This window comes from Symphalangus syndactylus, chromosome 18 (assembly GCF_028878055.3).
Source record: "Symphalangus syndactylus isolate Jambi chromosome 18, NHGRI_mSymSyn1-v2.1_pri, whole genome shotgun sequence".
Classification (NCBI taxonomy): Eukaryota; Metazoa; Chordata; class Mammalia; order Primates; family Hylobatidae; genus Symphalangus; species Symphalangus syndactylus.
In genome coordinates, this window is record NC_072440.2 from 77,640,992 (window position 1) to 77,658,661 (window position 17,670).

The 17,670-nt window shown below is 45.1% G+C and overlaps 1 protein-coding gene across 1 annotated transcript in view; it reads right to left on the bottom strand.

Moving 5' to 3' along the window:
* The window catches only part of SNX29 (sorting nexin 29), a 409,777-nt gene that overhangs the window by 209,757 nt on the left and 182,350 nt on the right, over positions 1-17,670 (bottom strand). The window contains exon 4 of the mRNA XM_063623811.1: positions 5,845-5,961. Coding sequence (XP_063479881.1) covers positions 5,845-5,961 — 117 coding nt within the window. The remainder of the gene's footprint in view (positions 1-5,844; positions 5,962-17,670) is intronic.

Consider the following 17,670-nt stretch of genomic DNA (forward strand, 5'->3'; position numbering starts at 1 on the left):
ATAGGCATGTGCTCATTATTAACATGTATAGGTGCACGCTCGTTAACATGTATAGGCATGTGCTCATTAACATGTATAGGCATGTGCTCCTTAACATGTATAGGCATGTGCTCGTTATTAACATGTACAGATGCATGCTCGTTATTAACATGTATAGGCATGTGCTCGTTATTAACATGTATAGGCATGTGCTCGTTATTAACATGTATAGGTGCATGCTTGTTAACATGTATAGGCATGTGCTCGTTATTAACATGCATAGGCGCATACTCATTAACATGTATAGGTGCATGCTCGTTATTAACATGTATAGGCATGTGCTCGTTATTAACATGTATAGGCATGTGCTCATTATTAACATGTATAGGTGCATGCTTGTTAACATGTATAGGCATGTGCTCGTTATTAACATGCATAGGTGCATACTCATTAACATGTATAGGTGCATGCTCGTTATTAACATGTATAGGCATGTGCTCATTATTAACATGTATAGGTGCATGAGTCTAAAAATTTTGATACTTTCCAACTGTTAAAAGCAAAAACATTACCATATCATATTGTATAATATGAAAAAAATGTTTAAGAAAAAAATAAATTTAAAAAACCAAAAATCTAATTTTTTAAGTCAGACCCAGAAGTGCCCCCTCTCAGTGTGGGATGCTGGGAGAGTTGCATCATTTCTGAGTCTCAGCTTTGTCTTCTGCAAAATGGCCATCATAATATTAATTACTATTAGGCCATGTGAGGATTAAATTACTAACATTCAAGAGGGAAGCCAAATTTTTGACTGATATCAATTAATAAATATTAGCTACTAATATCAGCAGTTATTCATTTGTACAGGTTAACTGGGTTTTTTTATTATCCACAATGAGAATGATGCACTGATGTTGCTCTCCAAAAATTTATCTACAGTGACAACAGTCACCTACCATTTACCACCTGACACTGAACCTGTCCTAAGAAATGGGACCACTGCCTGGTTCCTGACTGCCCACTGAGCCCCTCTCTGCAAGGCTAGCCTTGGAGTAGGCTGGGACCCCTGGTGTCGGGCAGGGACAACGGAGAGGCTGGCCCACCTCCAAGACCTACCCCACTCACACTGGGAGACAGGTCAGGGCCAGGCCTCCATCCCTACATCCCACTGTCCTTTCTCAGAGGAGGTAGATTAGACGCTGCCCAAGTCTCTAATGTGCAACACAGGTGGCAGGGCCACTGCAGGGATGCTGGAACCTTGGCTGGCAGGAATGGGTAACATAAGGGGACCCCCTCTCCCATACCTATTCCTGCAATTCTCTAGAGCTGGTGTAGCTTGGAGAAAGAAAATGGGCTTTGTAATTAAACCTGAGTCTGAATCCAGGCTCTATTACATACACACTCACAGAATGACTGGAGGCTTCCCTGAACCTCAGTAAACCTGTAAAATGGAGATGATATCACCTCCCTGAAAGGGTTCTTAGTATACAACAGGTCCTTCCTAAACATGCTTCCTCTTAAGGAAACTCCTAACTACCTAAATAAGAAATCCACAAAAACATGTACAAAGTCTTGGAGCTGTCAGGAATTAGGGAAGCAAACTCAGTCAGGGACTGCACTATTAGGCTTTCAATATGGTAGGGGGTGGGGGGATGGGGATTACATTTGCACACTGGCCCCACTGAAACAAATGGGGTCTGGTGTAAACTGGCACCTGCAATAGTGCTTTCCTAGACCAACACTTATGAGCCTCTTGATGGAAACACACACCACCACCTGTGACATGGTTGTGGCAAAAAAACCACACCTGAAACTCGTCAAGCCTCCAGAGTGAATGACCAATTTAAAGGAAAGGTAAGGGACAGAGGAACATGACAAACATCACCATAGGACTGCAATTAGCAAAATCCTAACTGGGAAAACCTACAGTTCAAGGAGCCAAGGGTCTTCCACAATAATGACAAAAGAGACAAGGGAAAAAAGAGAGCGATAGCAAGGGAATCTACAAATTACAAGAGCCTGAAGAGGCACACCAACCAACTGCACTATATGAACTTTATCAGAGTCCTGATCAACACAAAGACATGGAAAACTCTATTGAGCTACCTGGAGAATACTGAACACTGACTATTTCATGATATCATGAAATTACTGTTAAAAATAGGTGTTAGGCCAGGTGCAGTGGCTCACGCCAGTAATCCCAGCACTTTGGGAGGCTGAGGCGGGCGGATCACTTGAGGTCAGGAGTTTGAGACCAGCCTTGCCAAAATGATGAAACCCCATCTCTACTAAAAATACAAAAATCAGCCAGGCATGATGGTTGGCACCTGTAATCCCAGCTACTTGGGAGGCTGAGGCATGAGAATTGCTTGAACCTGGGAGGCAGAGGTTGCATTGAGCTGAGATCGCACCACTGCACTCCAGCCTGGGCAATAGAGCATGATTCACTCTCAAAAAAATAAATAAATAAAATAAAAATAGGTGTGCTAAAGGTATTGTGAATATATTTTAGCAGTAAATATTGGGTATTTATAAGTGAAAGCATAAGATGGGTTGCATGTACACCCAAATAATCTGAGTTGAGAAGTAACGAGCAGAGTATGAGCAAAGCAAGAATGACCTTGAGTTGATTATTATTGAGGCTGAGTGACAGGGACATGGGTTTTTGTTACATAATTCCCTCTGCTTTTACATATGTTTTAAATGCTCTACTTTTATTTAAAGTGAATGATTAAGCCATAGGCTAGGAGGGGATATGTAAAATACGTGTAAGTGCAAAGGAGATATAAAAAGAGTGAGAAAGCAAGAAAACCAAATACTGTGCAGTAGAAAAATGGACAAAGGCTGTGAGAAGTCAGATGTGGAACCCAGAATGGGGAACAGGCAAATGAAAAGATGGGCAACCTCATCTGTGGTCAGGGAAACGCAAGTTAAAGCCATCTCATGCAAAAAGGCATTGGTAGGTACGAGTGGGAAAACATGAACCATTTTCCTTCTGCTGTCATACCACAACCATCAACAAAGACAACTTCTTGGGACAAAATGTATGGGGGTTTCTCCCTACCACCAAACAATCAGTTCTGCAGCGGACACCAGATGGGTGTCCTCTGATTCAATTCTGACACATCTACCTGGAGGTAGCATCAGATCCCACATGGTGAGGCTCAGTCCCACAAGACCGCCCCTCACTTCTGATGCCAACCACAAGCCCCAGGTTGTTTCACCTGTGCTTCTGACTCACTAGCAATAAAATGCGGATCTCACAATCCCCTTCTTGGGTTCCATTAATTTGCTAGAGCAGCTCACAGAACTCAGAGAAACACATTTTCTGGTGATTATAAAGGATATTACAAAGGATACAGTGAAGAGATGCACAGGCCAAGGTATGGGACGCGGTGTGGAGCTTCCATGCTCTCCCCATGTATCAACCTCCAGGAACCTCCACTTATTCAGCTACCTGGAAGCTCCCTGAATCCCGTCTTCCAGGGCCTTTTATGAAGACATCACTGGATAATCAAGATTAACAACGTGATTGGATAAAAAGGGTATGGTCTAAGACTAACAGACTGAGTGGGGAGACCCTGCGAGGCCTGTCTGTCCAGATCCTTCCTGGCTTCTCTGTGCAGTATTCTTTCCTCCAGGGTGCGGGGCTGGACCCCTTCTGAAATGGGGGTCTTGTGACCTACAATCAGACAATATGGGTCAATTTCTTTACGGATAGCAGGGGAAGATTAGAGTCCTGCCTTGGGTAGAAAAAGGAAGAGATGAAAAGAGGGCAGGAGAAGGTCAGAGAGATTCTGTTTTCCGAGACCTTCTTCTGAGGCCTAAAGTGCCTCCAACATTACAACAAGGGCTATGGGAGTTAAGCGCCAGGAATAGCAGATGAAAACACAAATCTATAAAATATCACAGCAGGGATGTGAAAGTGTCAGCAGGAACTTTTACACACAAACAGAGGGATAATAAATAGGTGCTTTTACTTTATAAAATGGCAAAACTCACTAAAGTTTAAGACGCCATACACTAAAACGCCGCAATTTCGCACTTAGGTAGTGACCTTAAAGAAACGTTTGTGTAATGGACCCAGGAAGTGATAAGAGATGGCTGCTAATATCATAAAAAGATAGCAAACATTATGCATCTCCTGACAGAAAACACCACCCAACAACAGAGTCATATAATCAGCAAAATTAAACCTGAATCCAAGCTTCTAATTCAAGGAAATACAGGAAATGAAGTAGCATATCGAATCACACTACAGAGACACCATCAGCAAAACTGAGGTGGTAAAAATCTCTGTAAGGCAAATCCAGTGTCTTTGGTAAACAAATTATGAGAAAGAAGGGGAGAGAGAGAGATGAGAGAAGACTCTGTTGAAGAAAAGAAACCTAAGACAGTAGCGGATTCATAGAGGAACAAAGTAGAATGGTCGCCAAGGCCTAGGGGGAGTGGGGAGCAAGGACTGAGTGTTTAATGGGGACAGTTTCAGTTGGGGAAGATGGAAAAGTTCTGGAGAGGGGTGGTGGCGATGGCCTCACAATGTGTGAACGTACTAAATGCCACTCAACTGTACACTTAACGATGGTTAAAATGGTAAAAGTTATGTTAGGTATATTTTACCCTGATTTTTAAAATTTAAAGGAAAAGCAACATAGAGACATATTAACCAATTACAATGCATGGGTCTCACATGGATCCTGAATCAAAAAAACTATTCAAAGGTATGAGGCAATTGGAAATTTGAACACTGACTGGGAAGACATAAAGGAATTACTGGTAATGGGGGTGATAAGGATATTGTATTTCTTTTTGTATTTTTAGAGATAAATACAAAGAGGTCTATACATGAAATAATACCCAGGATTTGACTGAAATGATATAGGAGGAGGAAGCAGATGTAGATAACCGGAAACACAATTGGCCATGACGGATAATTGTTCACCCTGACAAAGGATATATGAGCATGCATTACACAGCCTGCCTAAATGTGGGCATTTTACATAATAAAGAAGTTGTAAAATGAGGAAGCTATTATACGTCTGCACAAAACGACAAGTGTTAGATGCTCACGGCATTGTGGTTTGTAATAGCAAAATAGTGGAGACTTCCTAAATGTTTACAAAGACACGACTGAATCAAAAATATTGTGCTACTTCATTCAACAGAGAACTACAGAGCCAAGCAAGTAAGTGATCTAGATCAGTGGATCTCAACCAGGGGTGATTCTGCCAGGTTCTGAAATCCAGAGGACATCTGGCGATATCTGGAGACATTTGTGGTTGCCAAAGCCTGGCGAGGTGAAGCTACTGGCCTCTAGTCGGTGGAACCCAGGGATGCTGCTAAGCATCCCATAATGCTCAGAACAGCCCCCACAGTAAAGAATTATATGATCCAAAATATCAGCAGTGCTGTGGTTGAAAAGCCCTATACCTGATGTATGTGGATTACTCCTCAAACCACAATATTGAATTAAAAACAAATGAGCAAAAACAAGTGGCAAACAGATATATACAAAACTAATACCATGTAGGTAAAAGTTAAGAACACAAAACTAAGACTGTTTACTGCTCATGGAAATTTATCCATGCAGTAAAGTATGGAAAGATGGGCGGGGGGGGGACTATGCCAATTTTAACTGTAGATGACTAGAAGGAGAAGCAGGAAATGTTGCTTCAACAGAACTTGTAACATTTTACTTATTCTACCCCCTCCCCACAAAAAATAAAAAGCAAATGTGGCAGAGGTGAATGTGGGCAAATCTGGCCAGTGGATGCATGGTTGCTTACTCTGTTGGTCTCTGTGCTTTTCTACTGGGCAATGGGCAGCAGAGGCTGGATAGACACACAGGGTTGGGGGAACACTCACCGGTCCCCGGAGATCGATGAGCTCCTGCCTCATCTGGGACACGAGGGCTTCCTTGGCCACCAGGGCCCTGTGCAGGCGCTCGTTGAACTCAATCAGCTCGCCATGCATCTCTGCCACCTGGAACACAAGCATCGAAAGGTGAGGCTTAGAGGCAGACATTCCCCAGGGACCAGTTCCGCCTTCTCTGGACTCTTCTTCCTGACACCTGTCAGCAAAACATTCGCAGGCTGTTGGGGCTGGAGCCAATGACACTGCTTACCTGTGAACCATGCAGTCACCCATAAGCTCAATGTGTTTGACCTGCTTCATACTGACACTTCAGAGTCAAAAGTATGAAGTTATGGTCCAAATATGATAGTATCCGATCATGTTTGGACCTTGGGCTTTTTTCTTTTTTTTTTTTTTTAAATAAGGTCTCGCCCTGTCAAGGTCAAACGTCTAACAAGGAACTGACACCAGAGCCCTGGCTATGCGCTGCGGTCCTGCCAGTCCACTCTGCCCACATGCAACCCATTTGGGCCTGCTGTAAGCTGCTGAATTTTTCCAAATTGAATTATTCGATATTCTCAGCTGATCCCCAATAAATAAAACTGGAGGTGACTATAGACGGTCTATAGTCAATGTACAGACTATTCAACTGTAATTTACTTAAGCATTTTAGAGAAATGTGAGATGTAATCCTGCTACACTCTCCAAGAACCCTGAAGGAAGAATCCTGCAGGCATCTTTAAGAGAAGTCCCCAGAATGCGAGGTCAGGAAGATCCTTATCTAGGTCCCCAGCTCCCTCCCCTTCCCAAGACATCACACCTCTCCAACGCCCCAGGCCTCACCTAAGCACTAGCTACACTGTATGCAGTGCAAAAACAATACCAGGCCATTTGCAATAAGTACTTTACATGAGCTATAGAAGACACTGTAAGAGTAAAGGAGGGATACAGGGAGAAGCTCTGTGAAAAAACAGGGGTCACTAAATGTGTGTCTTATCTGAGGAGGAATAAAAGGGAGCCCTCTTTTTTTCTTGTTGTATGAAAGGTAAGTCGCAGTATGAAGGGTAAGTCACAGAAGAAAATCCACCAAGATATGAATGATAGCCAAAGGGGTATGTTTCCTTCTCATTCTTTCTACTTTTCCTTATTTGAGCTCCCATTCATCAGTGAGAGAAGCCACTTAGACCCTTTATAAAGAATTAAAATTCTTCATCTGAAATACAAGGGAGCCATTGTGCAATCAACATGAAATATATCAGGCTTCCATTAACTTGCTCTGTGAGTTCCCCTCCAAAGGTACCCCCTTCTATCCCTGAGGTACAGACGCTTTCAAACCAGTGTGAAATAGTAGGTGAAAATGACACAAAAGATACTGCAAGAACCACGCAATTAACAAAGGCAGAAAAAGTCACTGAGCCTTTCTGCCAGCTTTTTTCTTTGTACAGATGTAAAATTAATATTCCTTTGTTGCCTTATTCCTTTTGGATAAGAAAAGGTTGAGTCGATCATCTTTGGGCCTTTAACAAACAAATACAGTATTGCTCATAATGCCTATGTGCCCCCTCCACACAGAAATCACATGAACCCTCCACGAGCTTCCTCTAGGCTGTGAATCCGTTCACCACCCGCAAACCAGAAATCCACAGCTGCCGATATTACTGCTAAATACCTGCCAATGTGCCCACACAAAATGTGAGCCCTAAATACATGCCACTGCCATTTCCAAAGCAAAGCAGGGTTTTGTGTTTTGTTTCAGTTTTGTTTTGCAGTGAGAGCCAGAGTGTTACCGCAATTTCATAAATGCAGAAAACATCGAAACATCCCAGATCCAAGTGGTATTTACCATAAGTTGTCAAAACCCTGGTTCTCTTTTGCAGCCAGAAGAGCAGAACTTGACCATCAGGCAAATCTTTCATTTCACTAGGGAATGAAAAGGAAAAATCCGATGCAACTTAAGAGACAAAATTTGATAAAATAATGTCCAGCAACCATTAAAACTATGATGTTCATTGTTACTAAGCTAACCTCTGAAACTCTGAGTTTTTATATCACATATCCCTACCTACAGCCATTGGTATAAACAGCTTTCATCTTACATAAACCATACTGAGCTTACTGTTCCTCGAATAACTATTTCCAAACTCCAGTATAACTAGAAATAAATTCAAGACTCAGAAAGAGCCTCAGAAGAGAGAATGTGAGATCACAAATAGTTCCTGTTATCACAAAAATAAAAGTAGGCTGCACAACCACTGCCTCCTGGAATTTTTATTAGACTTTGAGGGCACTTATGGGTTCTCATCTGACCTTCTTATTTTTCAACAGCCACAGAAAATAGCACAGAGAGAGAACAGGTGCCCTCCAATCCATTCTCCTCCAAGCAGGCACAATGATCTTCCCAAAGTAACATCTAATGTTGTCACCTGCTGTTTAATACTTTCAGTGCTTCCACTGCTCTAAAAGTAAAACCCAAACTCCTTCAAGATGCAGCCCCAGCGTTTCTCTCCAATCCCCTTTCTCCCTCTTGGGGTCTCACTAACTCACTCAGTCCCCACAGGCCTTCTCTACTCCATAAAAATGTTGAGCAATAAGAGGTCACCCTGCAGACAAGGAAGAGAAAGGTATGACCAGTGGAGGAAACTACAGGTGCAAGTGCTGGCACCAAGGAGGTGGAGAGAGGTGGTTCAGGCATCAGGCCTTGGTGCAAGATGGGCCTGGGCTTGATCAGTTACTGACAGTGTGTGTGTTCTGGTGTGAGCCTGTGGCTGTGCATCTATGAAATGGGCATTAAAAACCACACCCATTTCACCAGGCCACTGTGAGGATGGCAAGAGATGCTGCACTTAGCAGGCTTGGCAGCACATCTGGGGCAGGGTAAGTTCCCAGTGGATGAGAGCTGGTTTTATGTCGTGGGTGATGATGACAGCAGACATGGAGGAAGTGGCGGACAAGTAGGTCTCCAGGGTCCAGATGGAGAAAGGCCATGACATGCCACATCAAGGAGACAGAAATGCTGTGGGGAGCACTCAGTGTGCCCCGAAGCAAGAGCTCCACAGAGTTGCTAACCATCTTCCAGGCACAGTGCTAGGATCTTAGGGAGGAGGAAGGACAGCCACACAGTTCACATCCTTTGATATTTGGTAAATTATGATAGAGTGACTCGGAGAGAAGACAGGGTGTCAGGGAAGGCCCACCCCTCCAAGAGTTAACATTCAGGAGTCACTTATCTAATGAGCCTTGGCACATGCCAGGCAGCCTCCCATGCCATATCCAATGCCTACATCCCCACCAGGCACTTGTATCCTGACATCATCAGTTTGAGAGTCTGATGTGCTTCTTTCTACCCTCAGTTGTTATATTTCAAGAAAATTAATCAATCTGCAGGTAGTTAAGGAGGAGATGCCATTTGACAACACTATGACAGTGACAAAACAAAAGCAAATGCCAGGTGGAGATACACTGACCAGGGCTGACACAGCCACAAACCCAGCCCAGCAAGGGACAGAGGACCAGGAATGAAGCCTTGATTCTCCAAAAGGCCCAAGGACACCACCTAGCCAGTAGAAGTTGTGGTTCTGAACTTGTGCTCGGAAGGTGCACAACTTATCAGTTAATGAGGTGCAAAGACTATGCGTCATCATCTGGGTTTCATCTTTTGGGCTGGAGAGAAGGTAGAAGATTCAAGAAGTTTAAGTAACTTGCCTATTTGGCAACGTCTATCAAATTTTTTAAATCACTCACCTTTGATTTGACAAATCATGGCTGGGCAGAAATCCTGCCTCTCTACTTGCATGTGAGCTCAAAACACAAGTTTAGCTCCAAATGTCTGGGATCCACCTCAATGCCTGTCAAAGGGGACTGGGTAAGTATCTCAGGATTCCACTACTCCCCTGCCCGCTGTTCCCTTGGCAGACAGCACTAATCAATCACTGTTCCTCAAGAAGATACCTAGACAGCCATAACCAACCAATCAGTGTGTTGACCAGCAAGATGATGCCTATTTGGTAGCCCTGGCCTAAAAGATGGGGGAAAGCACCACCAAGAAGGTGACATTTGAGTTGGGCTTTGGAAAATGATGCCTTCGGAGCTTTAGGAGATGGAGCAATTCCTTTCAGCTGGAGTATCAGGAAAGATGATCTCCAAAAATAATGTAGCTGTGAGAAAACTTTTAAGTCTGTGAAAATACCAGGAATTATCATAATTACCTGCCAAATCACGAAAGGATTATAAATTTTTCAAAAACGCCTCTGGCATTTCCTTTCATATCAGAATGTTCCCTCCATCTAATCACATTCAAGTAAATCATGCTTCACCCTCCTCCAGCTAACAAATTAGATGCTTCTTGATTAATTAGATCAAGACACCCCCTAAAATTTCAATAGCAACTGAGGTTCTTTGGGGGGGGGGTCACATACTCAAAACTCTCCAAGATTATTCACTTCGATGCCTTAGAATCTGTTAAGTTTTATAAAACTCACAACCTGTTTTCTGGCCCAGTTTACTCTGGTTGTGGGGAGGGGCCTGAAGCCTCTTTCTGTGATGACGGCATTGCACCTGTCTAGTTAAAAACTGAACCTAGACAGCGCCCACTTTGCGTTCACACGCTCCGGAGCACCAACTAAGTGTCAGGCCTCTTACAGGCATTAGGTGCACCAGCTCATGTAATTCCTGCAACCCCCCTGCAGGGCCAGCATGCTTCCCTTATCAGTGAGGCACAGGGAGGTTGGCTTATAAGCCTCAAATGTCAGGGCAAAGAAGTGTCAAAGTGGGGAATTGAACCCACACCTTAATGGCCCTACTATCTGTGCTCTTTGCACTCCCTCTTGGGATATGGTAGGAAGCTGATCCCTTTGGTGGTTAAGGACAATTCGTTTGTACTGCAGAGTAGAGTGCAGTGGCATGGTTTGGACTCGTGGCTCCCAACCCAAGCTGATCACTAGTCACTGAAGGGCTTCTGAAAAATGCCGATTTCTGGGTCTTGGCCCCTGAAATTCCGGTTCAGTAGACTGAGGGGAAGGACCTCAAAGAAGTACTTTTTAAAGCCCGCGGTGCCTACAATCATCAGTCAGGGTTAAGAGCCACTGGTAAACACAAAGGGAGCATTTCAAAGACTCAGCTTTGAACGGCAGTTGGGCCATTCCCTACTTGTAGGAAACAGTTTTCCTGTTCCTCATTTGCAAAACGGGGACGTCGCAGAAGCTCCTCCACTTGTCAGCTCTCCACCTCTGAACTCTCGCTGATGCGAACAAAGCCACAAGCCAGAAGAAAACGGCATGAACCCTGCCTGCCCACAGCAGATGGCGGTACAGTCATCCCTCGGTATGCGTGGGGGATTGGTCCCAGGACTCCACACGGATAGCAAACTCCACGGACACTCCAGTCCCTTCTATAAAATGGTGTAGTATCTACAACAGAACCTACACACCTCCTCCTGTATACTCTAAATCTTCTCTAAATTACTTACAGTACCTGACATGATGTAAGTGCTATGTAAATAATTGTTGTACCATATTGTTTAGGGAATAAAGAAGGAAAAAAGTCTCTACATGTTCAGTAAAGATGCATTCTCCCCACCCGGTATTTTTGCTCCTCAGTTGGTTGAACCACAGATGCAGAGTCACAGCTACAGAGGGCCAACTGTAACTGTCACATGCAGTGTTGCCACCTCAGTAATGACACAGCAAGTGTCACACACACACAGCAAGTGATTCTATGACAGTGACATGCACAGGGTGGCCCACAAACTGGTGTGGGTGTGCCACCTGTTTTCTACCAGTATGAGACCAGAGGAGGAAAGAAACTGGAAGCAAGTATTTAGAAATATTTCAAGCAATTTCATATTGCTGTGAAACACAGGAGCTTCAGGGTTTTTCTACATTGTTTTTTGGTAATTTATAAAAATATCAGTCTGCAATGGATTGAAAGTTTTTTTAAAAAAGAAAACGGGTTCTCATAGTTTGAGAAGCATTGATCTGTAAGTGCTGTGTTTGAAGCAATCTCTTGCATTAATAATTACGAAAAACAAGGATAAACAATAATGAAGAAAAGCCAAACTACAGTCACGTTTGGATAAAATTTAAGACAGTTGAAAAGAAAAACAAGATAAAACCAATGCTATCAACACCTGTCCTTCTTTTAGATACATATACAAGTATCCCTTATCCAAAATGCTTGGGACCAGAAGTATTTTGGATTTTGAAATTTTTGGATTTTGGAGTATTTGCATTATAGTTACAGGATGAGCATCCCAAATCTGAAAATCTGAAATCCAAACGCTCCAATGAGCATTTCCTTTGAGCATTATGTCAGCACTCAAAATATGTTGACTTCCAGAACATTTAGAATTTGGGATTTTTGGATTTGGGATGCTCAACCTGTACATTGTCTTACAGCGTCCATTTAGCCTTGAAAACTAAGAAAACTAGAAATGTTCATTGAAATAATGGGTGTCCAGATCTAGTACTAGACACAGAGTCACAGGAAATCCTCATGGGATTCTAGTAGCCATAGCTCTCTTTGACCTTCGCACTGTGGGTCCAGGGAGTGACAGAGAAATCCGAATCCCAGTTATTAGGGCTCCAAAGCCCATGCTCTTCTGGTCACATGGCCTTTCAGGCAACAAATAAATAACCCAGGAAGAGAAACACGGTGCCCATTTGAGGAAATGTGGCTTGGGGAGGCAAGTGGCCTGTCTAAAGCCATACACAGTTTATTTTACTCCCTAACAGAGCCACAACTGCACACCAAGCTTCTTGCTTTTAATTCAGCACTCTCAGCTCCTCTACTGGGAGGCCACAGGACTTTTAAACAAGCTGAGGAATGGAAAAGTGTTCTGTAAACTGAGGGCACTGTCTTCCCGGAGGGACGATGGTGACAGTGTGGAGGGGCGGGCAGGCTCAGGGGGCACTCCCTGCGCACCAGGAACGTTCCACGTCCTCTCCGAGCAGTACTCACCTGTACCCTACAACTCCCCTGGGAGGTGAGTGGTGTTACTGTCCCTAATTTTGTAGCTAAGAAAACTGAGGCACAGAAAGGGTGTGCAACTTGTCCAAGGCCACACAGGAAGTAAGCAGCAGAACTGGGATTCGGATTCCCGAGCCTGTGTTCTTGGCCACACTCCTCTCTCCTCCCTCTCAGCATACGCCATCACTGTGATGCTGAGCTAGCATCTCAAGGCACCAGTGAAGAGCAGAGGACCTGGAAGGGTGCTGAGCCAGGGACGGAGGGCTGGGAGCATCTCAAAGGTAAGGGAAACTGTCACACACACACGTACACACACACAGAGCCGGGGAAAGGCGCCGTCAACGCCACAGCAAATGGCTGCCATCAGCAGGCAGAGAGGAAAAGCCATGTGGGCTCTGGCTGCTCCCACATCCCCCTCAGGGGGACCCTAGCAGTAAGGGAAGGGGCACCTAGAGTAAGTAAGAACCTCGGCCAATGCAAGGCCAAAGGAGACTCCCAGAGAAGAGTCTAGGGGCTCCCCAGCAGCTAGGGTAAGCCTTCTCCAAAATGGTTTCTGCTTCAGGTGAAGGCAACGCCGACAACAGCTTCAAACGAAAATCCCAACATGAAGACATTCCAGGAGACTGGCAGACATGACTTCTGGATGTTCCATGTCAAGGAGAAAAATGAGGCCCTGGAGGTCAAATCCAGGTCCTGTCTACTCACTGCTGGATGACCTTGTGTAAAGAATCACACGTCTTTGATTCCTGGTATCCTATTTTTTTAATTTTGTTTTCCAGAGACAGGGTCTTATTCTGTCGCCCAGGCTGGAGTACAGTGGTGCAATCACAGCTCATGCAGCCCCGACCTCCTGGGTTCAAGCAATCCTCCTGTCTCAGCCTCTCAAGTAGCTTGGACTACAGCCATGTGCCACCGTGCTCAGCTATTTTTTTTTTTTTTTGGGTAAAGACAGGATATGGCTATGTTTCTAAGGCTGGTCTTGAACTCCTGGACTCAAGGAATCCTCCTGCCTCAGCCTCCCAAAGTGCTACGATTACAGGCATGACCCACCGCACCCAGCTCTAATTCCTGGTATTTATTTGTCAGATGAGGTTACTGTCACCTATCGTACAGGTTTGTCATGAGGTACAAAGGGATGAAGGAGCTCTCGGGCAGTCACCAGTACCTGCCATGATGTGGACAGGATGTAACAGAATGAGCACCTGCTATGGGTCTGACAGCACTCTAAGTGTTTTACATATTAGCAGACATTACAAGCCTGGGAGGTGGATATTTACCCCCATTTTACAGATGAGGAAAACTGAGGCTCACAAGGGTGACTCGAATGTCCCAAGTCATGCAGTCTGGAAGGGAGGGAGGTGGTCAGTCTGGCTCCAGAGCTCATGGTCCTGCATTTCCCATCTTTGGAGTCTTTCCTGTTTCTTTCTTCCTTCCAATCCACCTTTTGTTTTGGTTCTGCTGTGGGGAGGGCTGGCCCCAGGAAGTTATTCAGGCTTGCCCTGATGAGCCAGGTGCCCTGGAATCTCGGGACTCATCCTCCTCAATGCCACACCATAAAGACACCATGTAATAAAATCAACTGAGACCTGTGGGGCAGATCATCCTGAAGTGCCACCGAAACAGTGCTGTGTGGGCTCTGTCTGCAGAGCCACTAAGCAGAGGCTTGTAAGTAACCCTGGTGATAACTTCACATTTCAAAGGCTCTCTTGATCACCTCTGCAACAAGCCCCTCCGCACTCAGAACACTGAGATGGCGAGAGGTAATGCTTACACACATCAGGATGGGATTACACTTTAAAGAGGGACAACACCCACACTAACAACAGCTCAATTAGTAAGGGGACGCCTCTGAGAAGCAGAGGTTTAGGTGACTGTCACAGCTTGGCCACAGGGCTGCCAGGTCTCAGGCCCCAATGTTGGTCATCATTTCTCCCGACATGTGGCCTTTCAGAATATACACAGGCAAGCCAGGGAGGAAGCCTTCACAGAGTAGGAGCTGCTACCCGCCTGGAGACACTGATGCTCTCCTGGCCCCCACCAACAGCCCTCCAAGAGCCAAGGCAGAATCCACAGAAATGACCATGTTACAATGGCAGCCGACACCTTCCTGGTGGTTGGTGAGCAGTGACAGGGGAAAGAAAGCAAAAAACAAAACGTGGAGCCCCAGCCCTCTGCTGAAAGGTGAGTTCCTCTAAGAAGAACACACAAGAGGCACTGATGCAGCTGTGAGGGTCTTTAAGTGGGTTCCCCAATTCAAACCTGTCCTGTGAGAGCAGTACGGGAGAGGGTGTGTGGCGCGGTGCAAATACCAGAGGCAGGCCGTTTGGGATTAAAACCCACCATCCCTGACTTTCTAGATGTGACTTTGGGCAACGTACCTCCACCTCTCTGGGTCTCAGATTCTCATCCACAAAATTACATTAACAACAATGCAAATTTCAAAGGACTTTTGTGAGGTTTAAATAATAAAAGAAAGAAGTGCTTAACTTAGGGTTACATAAAGTACTCCACAAATGTTCATTACCATGATTATCCATTGAAGAGGCACCAGCAGAAGTATCCAGTACCACTGGTCCTATAGAATCTACATCCTGCATCTCTCCAAGGTCTGTCCCCGCTCCTCCATCCTTGTTGCCAAACCTAGGTTCAGAAGCCCCCTCCCACCTAGACAAACACCACTGCCTCCCTGCTGCCCCCGCCGCCAGCTGACGCTCAAATGATCTTTCTAAAACCCAGGATCACACCCCTTTACTGCTTAAAACCCTTCAATAACATTTACAAACTAGATTGCATGATGTCTGCAATTTGCTTCAAAATAATACTAGGAGTGGCGGCGGGGAGTGGGGAGTGGGACTGGCTTGGGTTGGTGGCTGCTGAAGCTGACGGGACTGTGTGCTGGGCACACAGAGGTGCATTCTACTATTCTGTCCACATTCACATTTGTGCACAATCCAAACTTAAAAAGAAATTATTCAATGGCTTTCCACTAATTTTCTTGGCATGGCATAAAAGCAACTGGTGGGAGAGGAGGTGGGAGGAGAGGGAAGAAAACATTTCAAGAGAAGGACCGACATGGATGGAAAGAGAATGCAGCTGCACCCCCACCTTCCCACCATGCGCACATCCTAAAATTCTATCCACCCTTCACAATGTCACTCAAATCTCAGTTGATCTCCTGCCCAACGCCTTCGATGCATTCATCCACCTCCTCCATAGATCATCCCCCAGTAGTAGTGGCAACAACAGTTGCTGTTTTCTGAGCACTTACTACATGTCAAGTACACCATGTTTGACATAAAGTCTCTTTCGTGCAATCAAACGAAGTGCCCCGACTGGCCACAGCCCCATGACATCTGAGTTCAGTGACTAGAGCACAGCTAGATAAAGCTCCCACTGGTCCCCCCAGAGCCATAAGCTGTTGTGCAGTGTACAACCTGCAAAACTGCACACAGAAGCCTTAGACATCATAATAGGTGCTGGTGTTGTTCCTATTTTATATGGGAGGAAACTGAGGCCCACAGGGACTAGAACACTTGCCCATGGTCACATGGAGATGGCTGCAGTAGCTAACGCCCAGATCCATGTTCTATCTGTTACATGAGGCTCCCCCAGAAGTAGGTGTAGCACGCACTTCTGCAGATGGTAATGTCTCCTGGGCAGTTCACAGCTCTAGCGCAGAGCACAGGATCTTACCCAACTCCACGTGTGTTACTAGGGATCACTGCCAAAGCCACTGACAACACCAGACACTTGTAGGGCTTATTTCTGCTGCATGGATTATGGGAGGGTCAACGGAAAAAGGGGCAGAGGCCTCTTTCCGTAAACACAGCATATGAGGTGGTTTACTTGGCGCCACACGATGGGTGTAATTATAGTTCCATCACAAGCACAAAACACAGTGCTCGGCTAGGCCTGTGAAAATGGGGCCGGAATTACTTTAAAAGGCTCTGCTGGCCTCTCCTTTCAAAAGCACAGTGGTTACAGGCTGGCTTGCAGAGGATGGCTATTACTTCCCAGGACCTGGGAGTTAGAAAGCAGCGCAGCGTTGGCCTCCTCTCCTCCCCAGCACAGAAGGCCTTCTCCAGCCGGCTGGGCAGGCAGCCCAGGAGGAAAAAGAGGAAGAGGAGGATACAGTGAGGCCACTGTCATTAACAGCAAACATGTACTGAGCATGTATTGGACACCAGACCCAATCCTAAGCCCCATCCTTGTGTTAACTTATCCATACGAGGCCTGTCCATGGCTCCTTCTCAAGAAACTTATCTTCAATATCTGAAAATTTTCAGATTCATTCATTCATTCCACAAACATCTATTAAGCATCTACCAATTGCAAAACCCTGTTTTAACACTATGGATACAGCAGCAAACAAGAAAGACTCTTGCCCTCGTGGCTCTTATATTCTAGCTAGTGGTTCCATCTACAGATTGAGGAAACAGAGGCTCGTGGAGATTTATTCCTAGGCAAAGCTAACACTGAAGGCCATGGGATTGGAACCAGAGTTCTTTCACACACCACCATGCTGGACAATCTCTCTCTGCTCTGGGGTTATTTTATAAACCCTCTCCCTTTGTGAGGTTGTATTAGTCTGTTCTCATGCTACTCATAAAGACATACCCAAGACTGGGTAATTTATAAAGAAAAAGAGGTTTAATGGATTCACAAGTTCCACATGACTGGGGAGACCTCCCAATCTGGCAGAAGGCAAAAGGCATGTCTTATATGGCGGCAGACAAGAGAGTGAATGAGAGCCAAGAGAAAGAGGAAACCTCTCACAAAACCATCAAATTTCATGAGACTCACTACCACAAGAATAGTAGAGGGGAACAACCTCCATGATTCAATTATCTCACACTGGGTCCCTCCCACAACATG